This window comes from Geotrypetes seraphini, chromosome 8 (assembly GCF_902459505.1).
Source record: "Geotrypetes seraphini chromosome 8, aGeoSer1.1, whole genome shotgun sequence".
Classification (NCBI taxonomy): Eukaryota; Metazoa; Chordata; class Amphibia; order Gymnophiona; family Dermophiidae; genus Geotrypetes; species Geotrypetes seraphini.
This window is the reverse complement of record NC_047091.1, coordinates 182,467,497-182,490,445: the sequence shown is the minus strand read 5'-3', so window position 1 is coordinate 182,490,445 and position 22,949 is coordinate 182,467,497. Positions and strand designations below refer to the sequence as shown.

General features: G+C 45.4%; 1 protein-coding gene across 3 annotated transcripts in view; it reads left to right on the top strand.

The window, feature by feature from the left end:
* RASAL1 (RAS protein activator like 1) overlaps positions 1–22,949 on the top strand; it is a 242,943-nt gene that overhangs the window by 131,095 nt on the left and 88,899 nt on the right. For all 3 annotated transcript variants that reach the window (XM_033956050.1, XM_033956049.1, XM_033956051.1), the window contains 2 exons: positions 7,081–7,145; positions 9,869–9,981. In XM_033956050.1, the coding sequence (XP_033811941.1) occupies positions 7,081–7,145; positions 9,869–9,981 (178 nt within the window). The remainder of the gene's footprint in view (positions 1–7,080; positions 7,146–9,868; positions 9,982–22,949) is intronic.

Below are 22,949 nucleotides of genomic sequence, written 5' to 3'. Positions count from 1 at the left end.
AAACATATTAATTTTATAACTATTTCTTCATCTTTTTTGCTTCTAAAAACTTCATCTTATTATTATTTTCAAAAATTCACTTATCTTCTATATATCAACTGTGCGGCCGCACTGTTCCCCACCAAAGCGTTTCGCCTTCTTCTTCAGGACGGGGGGCTAGTGCTGCAACTGTTGGATTACACCATTCCATTCTGCGGCCGTTCTAACATTGAATATTATAACTCCAAATGCAAAGAACTAAACTTTGTTATAACATTCAATGTTAGAACGGCCGCAGAATGGAATGGTGTAATCCAACAGTTGCAGCACTAGTCCCGTCCTGAAGAAGAAGGCGAAACGCCTTGGTGCGGCCGCACAGTTGATATATAGAAGACTAGTCTTATAGCCCGTTACATTAACGGGTGCTAGAATATATGTGTGTGTGTCTGTCTTTATTTTTTTTTTCTCTCTCCTTAGCCACTTTCTGTATTTCTGTCTGTCTTTTTTTTTTTTTTCCTTGGCTGTCCACTACCATCCCTTGCCTGCTCCCCCTGTCCATTCTCCCTTCCTTTTACCTCCCGTGTCCTCCACCACCCCATCACTGCTCACCTTATCCAGCAGAAGCCCTTCTCCCTTTGTTTTACCTCCCCCTGTCCATCATCACCTCCTCCCTGCTCCCCCTGTCCAGTAGTAGGCCTGTCTTCATTTTTCTGCCCCCCTCCCTGTTCATCAGCACCTCTTCCCCTGTCCATCAACCCCTTTTCTGCCCCTCCATTTCCGTGTGTTGCAGCATTTCCCTCCCACCCCACTTTTCTGTGCAGTATTTTCCTCCCCCCCCATACCTTCCTCATGCTTTCCGGGTTTGGCTGCCACAGCCTGCAGCCGCCGACAGCCACCGCGGCCAGCAGCCGCCACGGCCGACATCCGACTCGGGCCGCCGCGGCCAACATCCGCCTTGGGTCGCCGGCAGCTGCCGCGGCCGACATCCACCTCAGGGGGAGGGAGAGAGAGAGCTTCGCGCGCATGCGCACTCCTATCTGCGGTGCCCTACAGCTCACAGAAAACGGACGCACGCGATGGGAGTGCGCATGCGCGGCCTAGCATTTTATTATATTAGATTATCCATTAGTGAAATTTTGAAAATGATAATAAGATGAAGTTTTTAGAAGCAAAAAAGATGAAGAAATAGTTATAAAATTAATATGTTTAAAGAAAATTTTCATGACCAGTTACGAGTTGAACTATAAAATATAAAAAGAATAAAAGAATAAAAATATTAGGTTTGATATACACAGGGTGAACTCAGTGAGGAGTGCTGCTACGCTGATATCTTTCAAGTGTTCTGAGATATCCCCAGTGTCTGGATGGATTCCTGAAGGATAGGGGGATTGAGGGATACAGATAAGGGTAGATAAGAGTATGGAAAGAGTCTAGATAAAAACAAGGGGGCTATAGAGCTAAATCAAGATAACATGACAGGTCATGGACCTGATGGGCCGCCGCGGGTGTGGACTGCTGAGCGCGATGGACCTCTGGTCTGACCCAGCGGAAGCAAATTCTTATGTTCTTATGTCTATATATCAAAGTTTAGTTCTTTGCATTGGGAGTTATACATGGCAAGATAGCTGGTTTGCTTTGGACTGTTTTTGAATACTTGCCACAAAGCCATTGATTTCTACTTCATTCTATAAAGTGGCATCTTGAGGTAGGCGCTGCTCAACATGTATCAGAGGTTCGCCGTCGTATTTATTTATCTGAATTTATTAACCGTCTTTATGAAGAGAGTCACCCAAGGTGGTGTACAAGAGATTGACAATTGGAGCCCATGTGCACTTGACGTAACGTCCAAGTGACCTACTGCCGAAGCACATGGGGGGAGGGTGGACCTTGGGCATATAAACATATGTAACTTGGCGCATCTAGATGTACCAACCTCGGTTCCGTAACTAGAGCGCGCAGGACTTTGGCGTGCCTACAATCTCGCAGTGACATTTGCGTGCAGGACAAATGCGTGCTGCTTTTTACACCATCCCCATTAGTGCTCTGAGGGGGGGATATGGGGGGGAACCCCCAGTACACTTAGAAGTGTTTATGCTGCCGGGGGGGGGAGTCTTGGGGGGATCCCCCCAGTACACTGAAAACTGCCGAAGAGCGAAAACAGGAAGGAGAACGGCAGCGCAAACCCTTCTAAGTGTAGTCCCACACCCTTCTTCAGAGCGCTAATGGAAACGGCGGTGGCGTGCATTTGTCCTGCGTGCAAATGTCACCGCGGGATTGTCGGCACGCCATAGTCCTGCGTGCATTTGACGGGTCACCACCAACCTCTGCCTGCCATTGACATGGACACACCAGTGCCAACTTGAAACTTGTATTCTATAATGAAATCTTGGCGCCAAGATGCCATTATAGAATTCTTACTAAGCGCGCGGCATTGGGGTTGCTAGATAGAGACACCAATTTATTGAATTTGCTTTTTAGGCTTTAGATGTCTTGAAACGATGGGTAGCTAATGGTTAGTGCAGCGGACTGTGATCCTGTGGAATTGGGTTTGATTCCCACTGCAGCACCTTGTGACCCTGGGCAACTACCTTCTACCTCACTTCGAATTCTACTCCCCCACCAGATCTAACCAGAAACCGCTACCTCTTTGCATACCCGAAAATCGCAGGCTGCAGATACCGAACCTTCCTGGACAGAACATTCAAGTTTCAAGCTGGTAGACAGCAAACTTGGCTAGGCTACTTCATTGATGTCGCTAGGTTGACCTACAGCGTCTTCCGAAAAGAATTAAAGACCACTTTATTGAAGAAATTCATGTCCTAGCCAGACTTCTCTCCCCACAACCAAAGCTACCACACCTCACCACGAACTCTTTCTTCCTCATTATAGGTACCCTATATTCTCCGTATGCTACAATGTCCTCTTTACAATTGTACCCAGCTACTCTCTGGGGTCCGAGCATTTTCAATGTAATATGTAAAAAGTTCAGTCTTATACTGTAATCCAATGTATATTTTTCTTCTAACCAACTTGCACCTTGTAATCACTGACCGCTCAGTGACCTCTTATCTATTTATACACTGTAATTCGCTGACTGTACAGCTTTTCTTCATTGTGAACCGCCTAGAAGTCGCAAGATTGTGGCGGTATAGAAAAAATAAAGTTATTATTATTATTATTATTAAGTCACTTAACCCTCTGTTGTCCTAGGTGAGCCAACTAGGGATAGAGCAAGTACCTGCATATAACGTGTACAGTGCTGTGTATGTTTAGTAGAGCTATAGAAATGATCAGTAGTATATGTGTGGAGAGTATATTGAGAAATGTGTTTACGCTGAGGCAAAATAAAAGTAACCCCAGGTCCCAAGTACCAGACAGAAACCCAAGGAGTAGCAACATTCCATACAGAATCTCAAAGAATAGCAAGATTCCGGAACCCCAATGAGAGCTGAGATTGTGATGTCATAATGCCTCATTCCACCAATGCCTAAGAGCCAACCTCATCAGTGATGTCACAATGGCTCACATAAGAGCATAAGAGTTGCCATACTGGGACAGACCAAAGGTCCATCGAGCCCAGTATCCTGTTTCCAACAGTGACCAACCCAGGTCCCAAGTACCAGATAGAAACCCAAAGAGTAGCAACATTCCAGAGCGGAGATTGTGATGTCATAATGCCTCATTCCACCAATGCCTAAGAACCAACCTCAGCAGTGATGTCCAATGGCTTGATTGTCCTATACTTGAATCACATAAGAACATAAGAGCTGCCATACATGGACAGACCAAAAGCCCAGAATCCTGTTTCCAACAGTTGCCAACCCAGGTCCCAAATACCTAGCTAGATCCCAAGTAGTAAAACAGATTCTATGCTGCTTATCCTAGGAATAAGCAGTGGATTTCCCCAAGCCATCTTGATTATGGCCTATGGATTTTTCTTTTAGGAAATTAGCCAAACTTCTTTTAAACCCTGTTAAGTTAACTGCATTCATCACATTCTCCGGCAACAAATTCAAGTTTAATTACATATTGATTGAATAAATATTTTCTCTGGCTTGTTTTAAATCTAGTACATTGGGCTAGATTCACTAAGGGCACGGATCGGATCCGATCCGTGAGGGATCCACTCTATGTCCGGGGGGCTGATTAACGAATCGCCCTCATGCAAATGAGGGCGATCAGAATCACGCCCCCAATCGAGCGCCCAGATCGCTCTAAAGTAATTCTGACACATGCGCATGTGCTGGCAGGAAACTTCTTTTTTTTTTCTTCGCAAGCCCATGGTTTTAACCCGCTTTAAACCCGCGGGTTAAAACCACGGGCTTGCACTGCGGGGAAGGGCAAAAGAGTTGGGGCAGCAGGAGCGATTCGGGGCGAGAGCAGGAGATGGGGCAGAGAAGCAGGGCAGAGAGCAGGGCGGCAGAAAGCAGGGCAGTAGGAAAGGACATGAGCGACGGGTCCTCAGCAGTCACTTATTTTTGGATCGGTTAGCCCAGTTGGCACCTGGGGGCGGATCCCCTCCCCTCTTACTATTCCACTGCGTGTACATTCTTTTGAAGCTGATCTAACAACTGGTAGGAAAAATCTACCATGGACTTTGTCTCAATGCAGACAGCGTGAAAACTGTCCCCATAAGGAATACTTTGAGAACTGAAGGTGTGAAAAATGTTTACATCAGAAAACCCGCAATGTTCTAAAATTTGGAACTTGGTTTGCCAAATTCTCATGAACGCAAACTGTAATTTTTGAGGAGATTTTTCATCGGTAAACAGGAGTCTACTCACAAAAAAAAAAAATAATTTCCTGAAAGTTCCACCCCCTGGGGAACAGGGACAAGGAACGGGGTCTTAAACTGTGCAAGAGAATTTCGTTTCAGGTCCCCACATGTACTTCAGGTATGCCACCTCATGTTCCATGCATTGTAAAAAAAAAAAAATCCTGTGCTCTGGCTTAGTCAAAATTTTCAAAAGCAAAATCCCTAGTTTCAAGGTTTTTTTTCCAAGTTTTATTTAAAATTTCATAAAAACGCTTATAAAATTTTTTTTCTAAGCGATTAACAATATAAAAATAGGCATCTTGTAACATATAAACGACAGGCATTAACCATAACACACTTGAGAGAGAGGTTAAAGGTTAGAACTACAATTTATCATGAAAGAGAACATAGATGGGGAAAAACAGTGGGGAAGGGATTAAAAACTGCCCAAAATACGACTGTATTTGAAATTGGCAGAAAAATGGTTGTGATGAGCAGAGTTAATCTGTCAATTTGATCTTGTTATTTATCGAAAGCGTCTATATAGTGAAAGCTTTTGAGGGAGTCTTCAAATTTTTCAAGTATAGTTTCTTCTCTAAGATGGATTGGTAAATAATTCCATAATTGGGGAGCAGTAAACTAAACTAAACCTTAGGTTTGTATACCGCACCATTTCCATAGTCGTGGAGCTTGGCACGGTTTACAGGAATTGTGGTGAGAAAGGAACTCCAAGGAAGGGCTAGATGAAGATCGGAGGAAAGAAGAATGTTAGAGGGCTAGGATGTCAGATGAGGAGGGAGTGTTAGATTTTTGAGAAAAGCCAGGTTTTCAGATGTTTACGGAAGGGTTGGAGGGCACTCAGGTTCCGAAGAGGGGAGGTAAGGTTGTTCCAGAGCTCGGTGAATCTGAAGGGGAGGGAAGTCCCCAGTTTTCCTGGGCGGGAAATGCCTTTTAATGAGGGGAAGGATAATTTCGATTTTTGGGTAGCTCTGGTGGTATTAAGATTTGAGGAGTTCCAAGAAAGAGGAATTAATGGAGGAAGGATGCCGTGGAGGATCTGAAAAGATTTCAGTACGCCTTGTATTTACACTTCTCCCTCAGTATTCGCGGGCGTTAGGTGCAAAGCCAGGCCGCGAAGTGTGAAAAATCGCGAATAACTTCTCGACCGGCTCTGACCCACCCCTGCCTCCCTCCTGCATCCCTGGAACCTTATCTGGTGGTCTAGCGGCGAAGTGGGGCAGGAACGATCTTCCTATACTCCTGCCCCGTGCAGAGCCGTCATCAGAATGGCTGCTGGGAGTTCACGTTGTAGTCTCGAGACTCCATTCTGATGACGGCTCCGCACAGGGCAGGAGCACAGGAAGATCGCTCCTGCCCTGCTTCACGCTAGACCACCAGGTAAGGTTCCGGGGAGGCTTGGACGGCTTAAATATAGCCAAAAAATGAAAATAGGCGTTTTGCAAAAATATTGCGAATAACCGAATCTGCGGATACCGAAACTGCAGATTCGGAGGGAGAAGTGTATAACCTTTAATGATGGAATTGAAAGGAGGTGTTGCTTTGTAGATCTGAGTGTCCTCAGGATTGCCTGTGGGATTAGAAATTAATCCAAGAATGCTGGTAATTTTGACGGTTGGATGTTAAAGGTTAGGAGAGCTATTTTTTAAGTAATTCTGTGGGAAATTGGTAACCAGTGAGCATTTTTAAGAAGATGGCGACGTGATCAAATTTCCTTGAGTTTGTAATAATTTTTATTGCCCTGTTATGGGTATTTCCTTTTAATTTATAACATTTTATTGAAGGAATTAAATAAATATACAATAAAATATTCATTACATTTATACCTGTATTCACAATATTAATTTTCATACATATTTCTATCATTCCTCCAAAATATATTTCTATACTACCTATTACATACCTCCATTCTCCCCCTTCACCCCCATTGTTTTAATTTTAATTATAACATTGTAATGAATTTTCCCTTTCAAATTTGGATTGCAGGTGCCCATAGGTCTGCAAGGGCAGGGTCTGAAAATATCTTCACTCAATGAATAAATTTTAATCCACATATTATAAGGATCTCTGTATTTCCTCAACTGTGATGTCACTCAGCTTTGCTTACAGATTAGCAGTTGACCAGCTCTGTAAAGGATATGAAATGTTTGTTCTTCATCCTATAGACTTTTTCATTGGATAGTTGAGGTTTCCAAAGTTGAATCCATGTAGCTTGTACTCGATGCATCATAAATTCAATTTTTTTCCTTTTTTTTTAGATCTACTGTATTGCAGATCTAGGCTTAAATGTTGACGTCTCATTTTATTAATTTTCTTTCTTTTTCCAGCTGATCCTAATACGCTTTTCCGGTCAAACTCCCTGGCCTCCAAGTCTATGGAACAGTTCATGAAGGTGAGCTGGGCAGGTCAGGAGAATGTGAGTCATTCCTTCATGTAGAGAATGACACGAGGATAAATTTGTCCCCGTCCACGCAGGAATTCAATTTTCCCGTCCCCGTGAGTTATGTCACTGTCCCTGCCCCATTCCTGTAAGCTCTGACTTAACCACATAAGCCTTGACCACTTATGATTTTAAAGTGTTTGAGGCTTGTGTAGATGAGGACGGAGCTTAGGCATTGGTGGAATGAGGCATTATGACATCACAATCTGAGCTCTAGAATGTTGCTATTTAGGATTTTAAAGGCTTTGAGGCTTGTGCAGATGAGGACGGAGCTTAGGCATTGGTGGAATGAGGCATTATGACATCACAATCTGAGCTCTAGAATGTTGCTACTTAGGATTTGAAAGTGTTTGAGGCTTGTGCAGGTGAGGACGGAGCTGGCAGGGACAGGAAAAGAACTTGACGGGACGGTAAAATGAGTTCCCTTGGGACGGGAAAAATTTGTCCCTGTGTCGTTCTCTACCTTCATGGTGCTGCAAAATGCCTGGTCTCGGCCTTCGTTTGGCTCAGATGAAGTGTGAGGTTTGAATCATGAGCTGAGAACAGCCCCCTACCAACCCTTTGGCTGAGTGAGAGAACCTGTGCAATATGGGGAGGGGGGTGGGGGGGGGGTTTAAAGCCCCTACATCTCGATGGACACGATCTTAGTCACAATGGGAGGATTTAACTTCCTGTTGAAATGAAATGGAAATTGAACCAGAAGGAAAAAAGACAATGGTTAAGAAATTCTTTTGCACTCCCTCTTACTGTCTCTTCTTCTTTTCAGTGGCCTTTTCCCTCCCTCACTTTCCTTCTCGCCCTGTTTCTTGCATCCTCCTCTTTCCTCCAGTTCTCCAATTACTGCCACTCTCTTTATCAAGGCATCGCTCAAAAAGAAATCCGAGGACTTCAGATCATTCAAAATACAGCTGTAAAAATCCTATATAGGGCCAGGAAATCCGATCATTCGACTCCCTGGCTTCCAATTTCTCAACATTCAAAATTCTATTACTTCCTTTTAAAACAATACTAGAACACACTCCAACATTTGTTAACATAGTAGATGGCGGCAGATCCAAAGACCCGAATGGTCCATCTAGTCTGCCCAACTTGATTCAATCTAAAAATTTGTTGGGGTTTTCTTTTTTCTTCTTCTTCTTAGCTATTTCTGGGCAAGAATCCAAAGCTCTACCCGGTACTGTGCTTGGGTTCCATCTACTGAAGTCCATCTTCACCCTCCCAGCCATTGAAGCCCTTCCCAGCCCATCCTCCGCCAAATACAGACACAGAGCATGCAAGTCTGCCCAGTACTGGCCTTAGTTCTTCAATATTTACTATTATTTTCTGATTCTAGATCTTTTATTTTATATTAATAATAATTTTACTGTAAACCACATAGGCTTTCTAAAAGGCAGGATATCAATTTTTAAATGAACTTGAACATAAGAATAGCCTTACTGGGTCAGCCCAATGGTCCATCAAGTCCAGTAGCCCATTCTCATGGTGGCCAATCCAGGTCACTAGTACCTGGCCAAAACCCAAAGAGTAGCAACATTCCCTACAGAATCCCACAGAATAGCAAGATTCCGGAATCCCAAAGAGAAACAAGATTCTAGAATCCCAAAGAGTAGCAACATTCCTTACAGAATCCCACAGAGTAGCAAGATTCCGGAATCCCGAAGAGAAACAAGATTCTAGAATCCCAAAGAGTAGCAACATTCCTTACAGAATCCCACAGAATAGCAAGATTCGGGAATCCCAAAGAGAAACAAGATTCTAGAATCCCAAAGAGTAGCAACATTCCTTACAGAATCCCACAGAATAGCAAGATTCCGGAATCCCAAAGAGAAACAAGATTCTAGAATCCCAAAGAGTAGCAACATTCCTTACAGAATCCCACAGAGTAGCAAGATTCCGGAATCCCGAAGAGAAACAAGATTCTAGAATCCCAAAGAGTAGCAACATTCCTTACAGAATCCCACAGAATAGCAAGATTCGGGAATCCCAAAGAGAAACAAGATTCTAGAATCCCAAAGAGTAGCAACATTCCTTACAGAATCCCACAGAATAGCAAGATTCCGGAATCCCAAAGAGAAACAAGATTCTAGAATCCCAAAGAGTAGCAACATTCCTTACAGAATCCCACAGAGTAGCAAGATTCCGGAATCCCGAAGAGAAACAAGATTCTAGAATCTCAAAGAGTAGCAACATTCCATGTTACCAATCCAGGGCAAGCAGTGGCTTCCCCTATGTCTTTCTCAATATGGACTTTTCCTCCAGGAAATTGTCCAAACCTTTCTTCAAACCACATGTGAACATATCATTCAGTTTCTTAATTTAACATCTTTTAATAAACTGCATCACCTTCCCCAAGGACATTCAAGACAGTAAACAGCCATTAACAATTACCTCACTGGAATGACCTCGCTGAAACGACCAGAACAGAACCCAACTACACCACATTCCAGAAAAAAAACTGAAAACCAGCCTCTTTGATACTTCAACGTCTCAGATCTTCCCTTCCCCCATGCGTCCCCTTTTCCCCTTCCCTACTCTCTTCACTCCCCTCTCTTCCCTTTGTAAGTCGCCTTGATCCTGCTTAGGTGTGTGCGACACAGAAATAAAAGATTAGATTAGATAAAACAAACCGCTCAAAATAAAATCTCCCTCATTTATATCCACTTCTCTTCCCCCAGGTGGTTGGTATGCCCTATTTGCATGGCGTCCTGAAGCCAGTGATACATCGAATCTTTGAGGAGAAGAGATACATTGAGCTGGATCCCTGTAAGATTGACCTCAACCGCAGTAGGTGAGCTTTGGGCTCTGGTTGTTGACTTCAGCTGTTCTTTCGTTCTGGAGGTTGCAGCTGGAACTGGTCTCCGCTAGGTATTGAAGTCCAGTCCCAGTAGTTTAACAGAGAAACACCAACCTCATTAACACTTCCTGAGGTCAGGTAGCCAACACCATGAAACGTGGAATGAATTTGTTGTTGAGTTTAAAATACAGTGGTGCCTCGCATAACGGACGCCTCGCACAGCGAACGCTGCGCACAACGAACTTCAGGTCTTGCTTCCTACAACGAACTTCATTTCACACAACGAAGTCGCCCGAGCTGCATCCTTCCGCGCAGGCACTGCGCTTAACTGCCCTCTCTCCGCCTGGCTCCCATATTTTAAACCCCCCTGCCGCCGCTGCTGCATATTTTTAAGCCTCTGCCGCCACCGCATATTTTTAAACCTCCCCCCGCCGCCACATATTTTTTTAAAAAAGCCACCACTGCTGCAACTTTAATCTCACCCGCTCACTCGTAACTGGTGGTCTAGCAAATTTCCCAGCCAGAAGCGCAGAGATCAAGAGCAAGCCTTCTGTGCTACTGCCTGGGCCTGCGCTGATCTCTGAATGGCTGCAGTCAGCTCTGGCGGGACTCACAAGAACTAACTGCAGCCATTCGGAGATCGGCATGGGCCCACACAGGCGTGCAGAGGAATTGCTCCTGATCTCTGCGCTTCTGGCCTGTACGCCACTGGCTGGGAAAGATGGGAGGAATTAAAAAAGGTACCGAGGGGGGATGATTAAAAAGGTACTGGGGAGGATGTGGGGGGTGATTATAATACACAGCAAGGATCAACAAAACCCCTGTCTCCCCTCCCCTTCACATATATCCCCTCTACTATCAAGAAAATTGAATAAGCCAAATTATTATAGAATGCTACACAGAAATATCATGCTAACAGAATACCACAGTCACACATAGCAGGAATAGGGTTAGGGTAGTGCAACTGTCCCCCCTGGTCAAAGAGAGCCGTAAGCCTCTGCCTGGACTTTGCAGTCCCCAGTTGTGTCTAACACCAGCTCTAACAAGATAAATTTATCTTTTTTTATGTCATCTTAGCATATTTTATGCTACAGAACGAATTATTTTTTTTAACATGTATTGTTATGGGAAAACGCGTTTCACATAACGAACTTTTCGCATAACAAACTTGCTCCTGGAACCAATTAAGTTCGTTGTGTGAGGCACCACTGTATGTAGAAATTTGATAAAAAGAAGAAGGAGCAATGTTTTACAGATCTAAAAATCATAGGCGCCAGCTCTATGGGTGTTTGAGCACCCCTAATATTGAACAAACTCATTGACTGTGTCCAGGGGGGGGGGGGGTGGTAATTTCTGAAAAGTTGGCTGCTGTGTTAAGTTCAAGGAGTCCAGGATAAAGTTGGAATCAGTTTGAAAAATGTTCTAGGCTTGGGGGGGGGGGGGGGGGGGGGGGGGGGCGTGTTTTATATTTCTGTATAAGAATTGAAGTATCAGTTCTGGGGTTCATAGACTAAACCGCGCGAAACAATCGCTCGCAGACAATGCCGGGCAGACAATCGCGCGCAGGACGTCAGCGCACTGGATTAAAACGGTATTTTAAAGCGCTCCGAGGAGGTGTTTGGGTAAGGAACCCCCCCCCCACTTTACTTAGAACTGTTGGGGCTCCCATTGTGGGGGGTATTGGGGGAGAACCCCCCATTATAGAGGAAACAGCGCTTTTTCCCTATTTTTTAGGGAAAAATTAGTTTCCTTTGTAATGGAAGGATTTTTCCCCCCACCCCCAACGGGAGCGCCAACAGTTCTAAGTAAAGTGTGTGTGTGGGGGTTCCCTACTCACACACCCCCTCGGAGCGCTTTAAAATAATGTTTTAATCCAGAGCGCTGACATCCTGCGCGCAATTGTCTGCCCGGCATTGTCCGCGGGCGATCGTCTCGCGCAGTTTCGACTCGTCACCCAGTGTTGTTGTTGTTTAAATGTACGAGTGATCTTTTGTTCTATTGCTTATATTCCTGCATTGGTTGTATTTTTGTATCTTGCTTATGCTTAATTTAAAAAAAAAAAAAATCTCTACAATAAAAAAAAATCCCTAACGTTCCAGACTCCTACACAATGTCCCATGATAGCTTCTACTGTACAAATGCCGGGATCTTGGAAAGATTTCTATAATTCTAAAGTGTGCTTCACTCCTGGTATATTTGCCTCTACAGTAATTATATTCAGAATATTCTGAGCTCTTTATTTTCATTGTGGCGTGACGGAGGTTATCTAGCTACGTACTTTGAGTTTGTGAGTCATAAAGTGGGATTTTATTGGTGCCGGCATAAAAAGACACTGTTGATGCACGAGTTTCTGAGAAGCACATGAGCTGGTGTGATCTCAAACGCTCGTGTTAACGGCGCCTTTGTTTCCTGCTGTCCAATAAAAAAGTGTCACAGCCTGAGACCCGAGACTGCTTCTAGAACTCTTTCTGCTGGTTTGACAGCTCCCTAGGCGGTCCAGAGAAAGGCAGAGGCCTGATCTGATTTGTGTCCGTGCCTGCAAGATTTCATTTTCCAGGGTCAGCAGTCAACCTTAACGGTGCTAATGGTAAGACAGCTGGGAATTCCACGGAGAGGATGATTTTATTTTGTGGGATTTCATGAAGTGGTTTACAATACATTGAATAGTATTCAGGTACTTTTAAGTACAGTCAAGCCTCAGTTTGCGAGTAACGCAGTTTGCGAGTGTTTTGCAAGACGAGCGAAACATTCTCGCAAGTCGTGACTCGCAAACCGAGCGTTGACTTGATTTGCGAGCACCCCCCCCCCTCGAGATCTGGCATCGCTCCCTCCCACTCGCGAACGCCCCCCCCCCCTTCCACGCGAACCGGCACCCCCGCCCACCCGAACAGAAGCCTTACCCCATCTGGCACCGGCACGCAGCCCACAGGATGTGAAAGAATCTCAAAGAGAGCGAGATGCTCAAGGCCCAGGCAAGAGGCAGGATCTTCGTTCACCGGCACGTCCTGTGGGCTGCGTGCCGGTGCCAGATGGGGTAAGACTTCTGTTTGGGCAGGCGGAGGATGCCGGTTCATGCTGGGGGGAGGGGGTGTTCATGGAGTGGGGGAGGGGAGCGATGCCGGTTCTCGGGGAGTGGAGCAGCGCCGCTGGCCTCGGGGGGGGGGGTGTGTGGATGGGAACGAATTATACTCGTAAACCAAGGTTCCACTGTATTTTCCCTGTCTGTCCCAATAGGCTTACAGTCTAACTGTGCTACCTGGGTCACAGGGAACAGGCTGGGATCAAACTCGCAACCTCAGGGTGCTGAGACAGCGGCTACAATCACTAGACCATTCCTCCCCTTAAAGCTGGCCCTCCCTGAAAAAAACTTACTCTCATTACACATCCCCTGCGCTTAGAAATCAGCAAATGGGTTCCTGCTTCTGGCTCTATCCTGTGTTTTTCCTGTCAGATAAAAGCAGCAGGCTGCAATCAATCCTGGTGGCTCCAGATGGATCACAGGCATAAAGGAGATTTACTTGCCAGAAAATACCACTGCAACCAGACTGATTGATTTCTTAACTGCTGACGACTCCCACACAGCACCCGGATCTCAGAAAGAACCTGCTTGCTGTGTTATTGCACTTCGGTGCACAGAAATAGAGATGATTAAAACAAAATATAAGGAAATAACCTTTTTATTGACCCAATTTAATTCATTTCTTGACTAGTTTTCAGGAGCAGACTGAAAACCCATCTTTTTGATACAACCTTCAATCCTTAACCCTACTCCTCTGATGTCATAATGGCTCATTCCACCAATAAGAGCCAACCTCATCAGTGATGTCACAATGGCTTGATTGTCCTGTATTCCCCTCTGCCCTCCAACCCAGCCAGCAAATTAACCGTTCCCCTTAACTGTATCCATGACATCCTGTTTGTCTGTCTTGTCTGTTTAGATTGTAAGCTCTTTGGAGCAGGGACTGTCTTCTTTGTGACTCTGTACAGCGGTGCGTACGTCTGGTAGCCCTATAGAAATAATTCATAGTAGTAGTGTGAAGAGTTTCAGTCTTTGGGAAGAAGACCTGAGAATGTAATGTCATAATGCCTCATTCCACCAATCAGAGCCAACCTCATGAGTGATGTCATAATGGCTCGGTTGTCCTGTACTCCCCTCTGCCCTCCAACCCAGCCAGCTGATTAACCATTCCCCTTAACTGTACCCCATGACATCCTGTTTGTCTGTCTTGTAAGCTCTTTGGAGCAGGGACTGTTTTCTTACTCTTTGTGACTCTGTACAGCGCTGCGTGCGTCTGATAGCGCAGAACAGAATCTGCTAAACCCCCACAAATTTAGAAAATAGTAATGAAGCGTAAAAAAAGCATTCCACGATCATTTGAAGCGGGGAGAGGGGATGGCAGGAGGAGGTTATACCAGGCGATGAGAAGAGCAGGCAGTGGAATTTTATGGTTCACAGAGGACAGTTAAAAAACAAAACGGGATTGCTAACGTAGTTTCAAAATATTTTGCAATGGTTTCAACATTCAACATGACCTTTGACATTACGTGAGTTAATTCATAATTTGTTCTCCTTCCCCCTTGACACAATCACAAAGTCCTCAATGCCGTTTTAGATGTTGACTCCGCAAATTCAGAGGTTTCATTAATTAAGAGCTCAATGAGGGGGAGGGGCAGGGGAGGGGGGGTTGCGCTCAATGCACTGCAGCTCTATCCTGTTTTTTTAAATAAAGAACTCGGAAGTTTCTGCCGCCGTGGGATGTTTTGGGGTTATTTGGAATAACGTTGGGACCCACGTATGGTTCATAGACAACAGCGCAAAAGACAAAGGCGCGCGCCGACAACTGAGCGCAAGATGGAGGCGCGCGCCGAAGAAAATTACAGTTTTTAGGGGCTCCGACGGGGGTTTTTGTTGGGGAATAGACATCGCGCCGGCGTTATGGGGGGTTTGGGGGGTTGTAACCCTCCACATTTTACTGTAAACTTAACAGGGAAACTAAAAACAGGGAAAAAGTTAAGTTTTCAGTAAAATGTGGAGGGTTACAACCCCCCACACCCCCCACAACACCCCCACAACGCGGCGCGATATCTGTTAAGTAAAGTGGGGGGTTCCCCCCCACAGCCCCCTGTCGGAGCCCTAAAAACAGTAATTTTGAGCGGCGCTGCGCTCAATTGTCTGGGCGCGCCTTTGTCCCGGCGCGCTTTTGACCTGACACCCCCACGTATAGGATGACCGTATTTTCTGAAATATAATCCCAGACACATGGCCCTGCCCCCAGCCCCGCCCCCACAGTGCCTCATCTCTTCCTTCCCGACCTCCGGGCTGCGTCCAGAGGTCCTCCAAGCATGCACGGACGCGCGTGACATCATCCACGCACGCTCAGAGGCCCTCCAGATGCAGCTGGAGCTCGGGACTTTCCAAAACCTGGACAAACTGCTGGGTTTTGGAAGGTCCGTCTAAAAATAGGACACGTCCGGGTTTTCCCAGACGTCTCGTAACCCTACCCATGTATGTGCAGACAGTGGTATAGTAATGGGGGGGGGGATGAAGGGGGGGCAGTCTGCCCCGGGCACTATGTTGGTGGGGCGCTGGCATCCCCCCCTCCTCTCCACCTCCCCCGTCTTTTCCCATTCCTCCCCTCCACAAGCGCCCCTCCCCCCTTTCCTTCCTCCATACCTCTTCACGACCTGATGTGACTTCCGGGTGCCACACATTGGAAGTGACATCAGAGGGAGAGCCGACGGGGTCGCGAGGAGCACGTTGTCGGCCGCCGCGAGCAACAACTTCAACTAGAGCTACGAGGAAAGGAAAAGGGGGCAGGTGGGTGCACGCGGCAGTTGGGATTGGTGAAGGAGCGGGAGGGGGGAGCGGCCCCGCGCAGCAGGCGGGAGCGGGGAAGGTGCGGGGGCAGAGCCAAAGGCTGGGGAGGGGTGCCACTGCCCCGGCACCTCTCAGTCTCGCTACGCCACTGTGTGCAAATTCTATAAAGAAACATAGGTGCCTACAATTTAGGAGCAGCCATAGGGTCTGTGTAAGTGCACATGTCTAAGTGCTGGAGATACCTATGTAATTTGCAGTATTCGATAAGTCAGTCCTGGAGTTCCCCCTTGCCGGTCAGGTTTTCAGGATATCCATAATGAATATGTATGGAAGAGATTTGCATACCATGGAGGCAATGTGTTCAATTCAAGCTCATGCATATTCATTGTAGTTGCAAGGACATACTCCAGGATCGACTTGGGAAACACCGCTATACGTTATGGGGCTCTTAATCGAAAGAGGAAAACGTCCAAAAAACGGCCTAAGTTGGCACTTGGACGAACATTTCTCAAAAACGTCCAAGTGCCGATAATAAAACCGGGTTTTGGACATATTTCTAAACGACCCAGGCCTTCATAGTGCCGCTCAACGTCCAAAGCGAAACGGAGCGTTTTGGGAGGCGTGTTGAGGGCGGGAGTTGGGCAGGACATGGGCCGGCTTAGACTTAGTCGTACAGCATGTATAACCAAAAGTTTAAAACAGAGCCTAGACCAGGGGTCTGCAACCTTTAAGACATAAAGAGCCACTTGGACCCGTTTTCGAAATGAAAAAAAAAATTGGAGCCGCAAAACCATTATAAAACAAATCTAACACTGCATATATTGTTTCTTATCTTAATGCTATATACAGGATCACTAAATTGAAAATAAAATCATTTTTCCTACCTTTGCTATTTGGTGATTTCATGAGTCTCTGGTTGCACTTTCTTCTTCTGACTGTGCATCCAATCTTTCTTCCTTTCTTTCAGCCTCCTGTATGTTTCCTCTCCTCCAGACCTCATTCTCTCCCCCAACTTTTTCTTTCTGTCTCCCTGTTTCCCCTTCTTTCTGTCTCCCTGTCTGCCCCCTTTCTTTCTTTCTCCGTGCCCTCCCCCAAGCCACTCGGTTTGCTGCCACCGCCATCGGGGAACAGCCCCCAAGCCACCGCCATCCCAAGCTTTCCCTGCAGAAGCGTCAATTCTGACGTAGGAGAGGAAGTTCCGGGCCAACAAGGCATTTCTCCTCATTCCATCCAGCCTGAGCCCCATCTCTCCTTGATCCAGCATTTCCTTTCTGTGTCTGTCAGAATTACCATTCCACCTATTTTCCAGCATCACCCTTCTTTGTGTCCATCTCACCTATATCCCTATCTCACCACTTTTTCAGAATCTTCATTTGTCTCTGTCCTTATCTTTATGCCATGTTCACCATTTGCCCTTTCAATGTCTTTATCTCTCCCCCCACTTTTTCAGCATTACTTCTATGTCTCTATTTCACCTCCTCTTCATGTCCCCTCTGTATCTCTATCCTTATTCAGTAGGTCCTGCTTACCCTTTCTCTTCTTTGTGTCACTATCTCCATTTTCAGCTTTCCCCCCCCTTTTCCTTTGTTACTGCACCCTGTAGCTAGAATCTTTCCACCCTCCCTCCACTCCGGCCCAGCCCAGTATGAAAGATTTCCTTTTGTTTCCCTCCCCTCTCTCTTTCTCTCTCTCTTCTCCTCCCTCACCCACGAGTCCTGCATCTGGCCACACCCCCCTGCTCCGCGGCTCTCTTCAGCAACTCGTCAGCAGCAATGATCAAGACAAGCTGCCGACATCGAGGCCTTCCCTCTACGAGTCCCGCCTTTGTGGAAAAAGGAAGTTGAAACAAGCGGGACTCGCAGAGGGTAGGCCCCGACGTCAGAAGCTTGTGTCGATCGCTGCTGCTGAGTTGCCGAAGAGAGCCGCGGAGCAGGGGATGTGGCCGGAAGCAGGTAGAAGGGAGAGGGAGATAGGAAGGCTGTAGATCTCCGGAGCATGACACCGACCCCGGCCAGGATGATTTCTTTTTCAGGCGTGCATCTTACAAGTTCGGCGTCTCGGCGGGAAATAGCCATGCTGAGCAGTGAGCTCAGCACTACACAGATGAAAGCCTTGCTTGCTGATTGGTCCGGCGGCACGGTGGGGCGGGGCCGCCAGACCAATCAGCAAGCAAGGCTTTCATCTGTGTATGTGCTGAGCTCACTGCTCAGCATGGCTATTTCCCGCCGCGACGCTGGACTTGTAAGGTGCATGCCTGCGTGACACACTACCGGAGCCGCAGCAAAGGTGGAAAAGAGCCGCATGCGGCTCTGGAGCCGCAGGTTGCCAACCCCCGGCCTAGACGGAACTTGGACGTTGTGATTTAGACCATGTAAAACATGGTCTAAGTCACAAAAACCCACCTAAAGTCACCAGATATGCACTTCAAACACATAACACAGACCCCCACACACTACCCCAGTGATCACCAACCCCCCCACCCCCATAAAAATTATATTCACAACTTTAAATTTCAGCCTCCAGACCATCATCACCTGGCCGCCTGGCATAGGAAAGCCTAGTCGTCCAGCCCAGAGGCAGCTGAAGTCGTCTTGGGGGTGGGTTAGGGACCCATAGAGAGGAGGACCCAAGCCCATAAGCCCCTGTAAACACTGCATTGATACTTAAACATGTGCACTGCCCTATACACCCCCAAAACCCTTTTTTACTGGCATATACGTGGCTCCTGCAGCCATACGGGCTATTGGGGTGGTAGATAAGTGGGTCTAGGGGATTCTGGAGGTGGTTTGGGGGGGCTCACCGTCACCTTTAAGGGAGCTGTAGTGAGGAGAAGCCATGGCACCCTTTTGGTGAAGTTCACAGCAGTGCCCTGTAAGGTACCCCACTGTTTAGGTGGCATGTCTGGGTGTGCAGTCCATCACTTTGCAGACCCCTCCCACGTCCAACAGGGCTTGTTCTAGGCGTTTTGGATTTGGACGGAATGTTGGACGGAAATGTGGTATAAAAATGGATGATTTAGTGGCTTGGACGATCAGATCGGCAGGACGTATAATTAGACGATTTTCAAAAGTAAAAAAAAGTTGGACGTATCTTTTGAAAATGTATCTTAGGCTCTTTTTAACTTTGGACGACTTACGATATGGACGTAAACGGACTTAGACATCTCTTTCGATTATGCCCCTCCACGTATGTGTGTATGTGTCCTGCCCATGTGGGTGTTGACTCCTCCCATGTATAAGCCCACCTGTCAAATACTACTACTATTAATTATTTCTAATAGCGCTACCAGACGTGCACAGCGCTGTACAGTCACAAAGAGTAAGAAAACAGTCCCTGCTCCAAAGAGCTTACAAGACAGACAAACAGGATGTCATGGATTCAGTTAAGGGGAAGGGTTAATCTGCTGGCTGGGTTGGAGGGCAGAGCCATTGTGACATCACTGATGAAGTTGGCTCTTATTGGTGGAATGAGGCATTATGACATCACAATCTCAGCTCTGCTTCCCAAATACTGAAACTCTTCACACTAGTACAATTATGAATTATTTCTATAGCGCTACCAGACGTACGCAGCGCTGTACAGTCACAAAGAAGGCAGTCCCTGCTCCAAAGAGCTTACAATCTAAACAGCCAAGACAGACAAACAGGATATCATGGATACAGTTAAGGGGAGAGGTTAATCAGCTGGCTGGGTTGGAGGGCAGAGGAGTAGGGTTAAGGATTGAAAGCTATATAAAAAAAAGGTGGTTTTTCAGTCTGCTTTTAAACAAGGGAAGGGGCTTAACGGACAAACTCGGGTAATTTATTCCAGGCATAGGGGGCAGCTAGATGAAAGGAGCGAAGTTTGGAATACATGGTATGTACGAGTATGCATATTCAGAACAGTTCTTAGGTGCATATCCAATATCAACGTGTGTATATGCAAACACATACGCTAATATTCTGAACATACAGGTACATACGGGTTTGCCTCTTGTCTTATAGAATCACCCCCATTGTGTGTTAAAAAAAAAACCCCAGGTCTTTGTTCAAACTTTTCTTGTTGCTGTCAAAGGATCTGATCATTTTAATTTAGTCTTCTTTTCCGTTGAGCTTCTGGAGCACTGCTCCAATCCTGATAAGGTAAATACTTCGGTGGGAAAGCACCTAAGCTTGCCTTGTGTTTTTGGACTTTGTGTCTCACGTAGCCTCTTCTGCACATGTTCCGCATTGAATGATATATATTTCATCAGAGGAAGCGCAGAGCAGACTCCTCATATATGTTTTGCCGACTGCGTGATTCCTGGAAACTCAGTGCCAAGCCCTGTCTGGTTAGGCAGATCCAGCAAACCCACAGCCAGTTAACTCCAGTATTCAACACTTAACCAGCTATGGGTTACCACAGCAGTTAGCGTAGTTGGGTTTAGAAAAGGTTTGGACAGTTCCTGGAGGAAAAGTCCAAAGTCTTCTAATGAGACAGACATGGGGGAAGCCACTGCTTGCTACGCTTTAGAATTCTACATGGAATGTTGATACTATTTGTGTTTCTGACAGATCCTTGTGACCTGGATTAGCCACTGTGGAAACAGAAAACTGGGCTAGAAGGACCGCTAGTCTGACCCATTATGGCTTTTCTTATGTGAGCCAAGTAAAGGACAGTTGAACCATTGTGACATCACTGATGAGTTTGGCTCTTAGGCATTGGTAGAACGAAGCATTATGACTTCACAATTTCAGCTCTGAAATGTTGCTACTTTTTTTTTTGTTTCTGCCAGTCTTGGGATCTGGGTTGGCCACTGTTGGAACAGGATACTGGACTCGATGGACCTTTGGTCTGTCCCAGTATGACAACTCTATAATAATGGGTGATTTCAATTAGACAATTAGGTGTCTTGGCTGTTGAGCATTTTCTGGAATTTTCAGATTGTGGTGGGGTGTGAGTGTGGTCTTGCAGTGTCGCGAAAGACCCCGTGCTGTTCCATTTGGGGGTATATTTTGAGTAGTTTGTTGATTTCAATTAGCCCAACATTGGCTGTTTAAATGTTACATCAGGGAGTGCTAGGGAGTGCTAAAATTCCTAGATGTCATAAATGACTGCTTCTTGGAGCAACTGGTCTGGGAACCGACAAGAGGGGTGCTAGTTTAGATTTGGTCCTTAGTGGAATGCAAGACATAGTTCGGGAGTTAACAGTGTTGGGTCCACTGGGAAACAGTGATCATAACATGATCGAATTTGAGCTGATACCGGGAGTAACATCGCAAAAGAAATCTACTGTAGGGACGTTTAATTTTTGAAAGAGCGACTATGATAAAATGAGGAAAATGGTTAAAAAGAAGCTAAAAGGATCAGTTGCAAAGGTTAGGACTGTAAACCAGGCAGGACTTGTTCCAAAGGCAGATGGCTGTGAACACTTGAGGTCCTTTCACCTTTCAAAAAAAATATACATAAACTAAACGCATTTTCAATATTAATAAGGTTTATAGGTTTTTGGAAAAGATTCCTTCCTATATTCATCTTATTTGGAGGGTTTTTGGTCTTGGACCTATTATTTTGAGGAAAAGTTTGTTATTTAAAAATACTATCGTGGAAGCCCAGACCAGATATATTCCACGTATCAGCAAAGGTGGAAAGAAGAGGAAACGAGAGCCAGCGTGGTTAAAAGGTGAAGTGAAAGAGGCTATTAGAGCCAAAAAAACATCCTTTAAAGAATGGAAAAAGGATCCAAATGAAGAAAATAAGAAGAAACACAAGCACTGGCAAGTTAGATGCACAGCATTAATAAAGATAGCTAAGAGAGAATATGAAGAGAAACTTGCAAAAGAGACAAAAAAAATTTTTTTTAGGTACATCAGAAGCAGAAAACCTGTGAGGGAATCTGTGGGACTGTTGGATGATCAAGGAGCAAAAGGGGCGCTCAGGGAGGATAAGGCCATAGCGGAAAGACTGAATGAATTCTTTGCTTCGGTCTTTACGGAAGAAGATATAAGAGATCTACCTGAACCGGAAATGGTTTTCAAGGGTGATGATACAGAGGAACTGAAAGAAATCTTGGTGAATCTGGAAGATGTACTAAGCCAAATCGACAAGTTAAAAAGTGATAAATCGCCGGGACCGGATGGTTTACATCCCAGGGTACTAAAAGAACTCAAACATGAAATTGCTGTTAGTGATCTGTAATCTGTCGTTAAAATCATCTGTAGTACCTGAAGATTGGAGGGTGGCCAATGTTACGCTGATTTTCTAAAAAGGGCTCCAGGAGAGATCCGAAAAATTACAGACTGGTAAGCCTCACTTCAGTGCTGTGCAAAATGGTAGAAACAATTATAAAAAAATAAAATTGTGGAACATATAGACAAACATGTTTTAATAAGATGGAGTCAGCATGGGTTCAGACGAGGGGGATCTATTTTTTTTTTTTTAACTATCATTATTCATTTTAAAGCTAAAAATAAGTGCAACATATTATAAAGACATTATACACTTTAACAGCACTTAAATTATATTTCATAACAAATGCATGTATCCTCTCCCCTTCTATATACCCAACAATTGCACTCAACCATAATTAAATAAAAAGTATTTCCCCACCCTGGATGTGTATGTTTAAAGGGCAAAATCCATAATCACTCCTTACAGAATTTTGTCAATGGCTCCCAAACATCCTTAAATTTCCTATAATGTCCCTGCTGTATAGCAATCATACGTTCCATTTTTAAAATGTGGCATAAAGATTCACACCAGAAATTATAATTTAACCGGTTCCAGTTCTTCAAAATAAGTTGTATGGCAACTCCCGTCATAATAAAGAGAAGTTTATTATTATGGGAAGATGTTGGGCTTTTAGCCCTCATTGACGTGCCAAATAGTACGTCAATGCCACTGGATTTTCCAATATTTTATTCGCTTGACCCCAAATGGATCTCCAAAATTTAAGTATCAAGGGACAATAGAACAGTAGATGATCCAATGTCCCTACATCGAGATGACAGTGCCAGCGTCTGTTAGACTGAGAACTATCCAATTTCTGTAAACGAACAGGGGTCCAAAAAGATCTATGTAATAAGAAAAACCATGTTTGTCTCATAGGTTCAGACGCCGTACATCTCATCCTCCAAGTCCAAATTCGTGGCCATTGAGACGCAGAAATCTGCTGCTTTATCTCAAT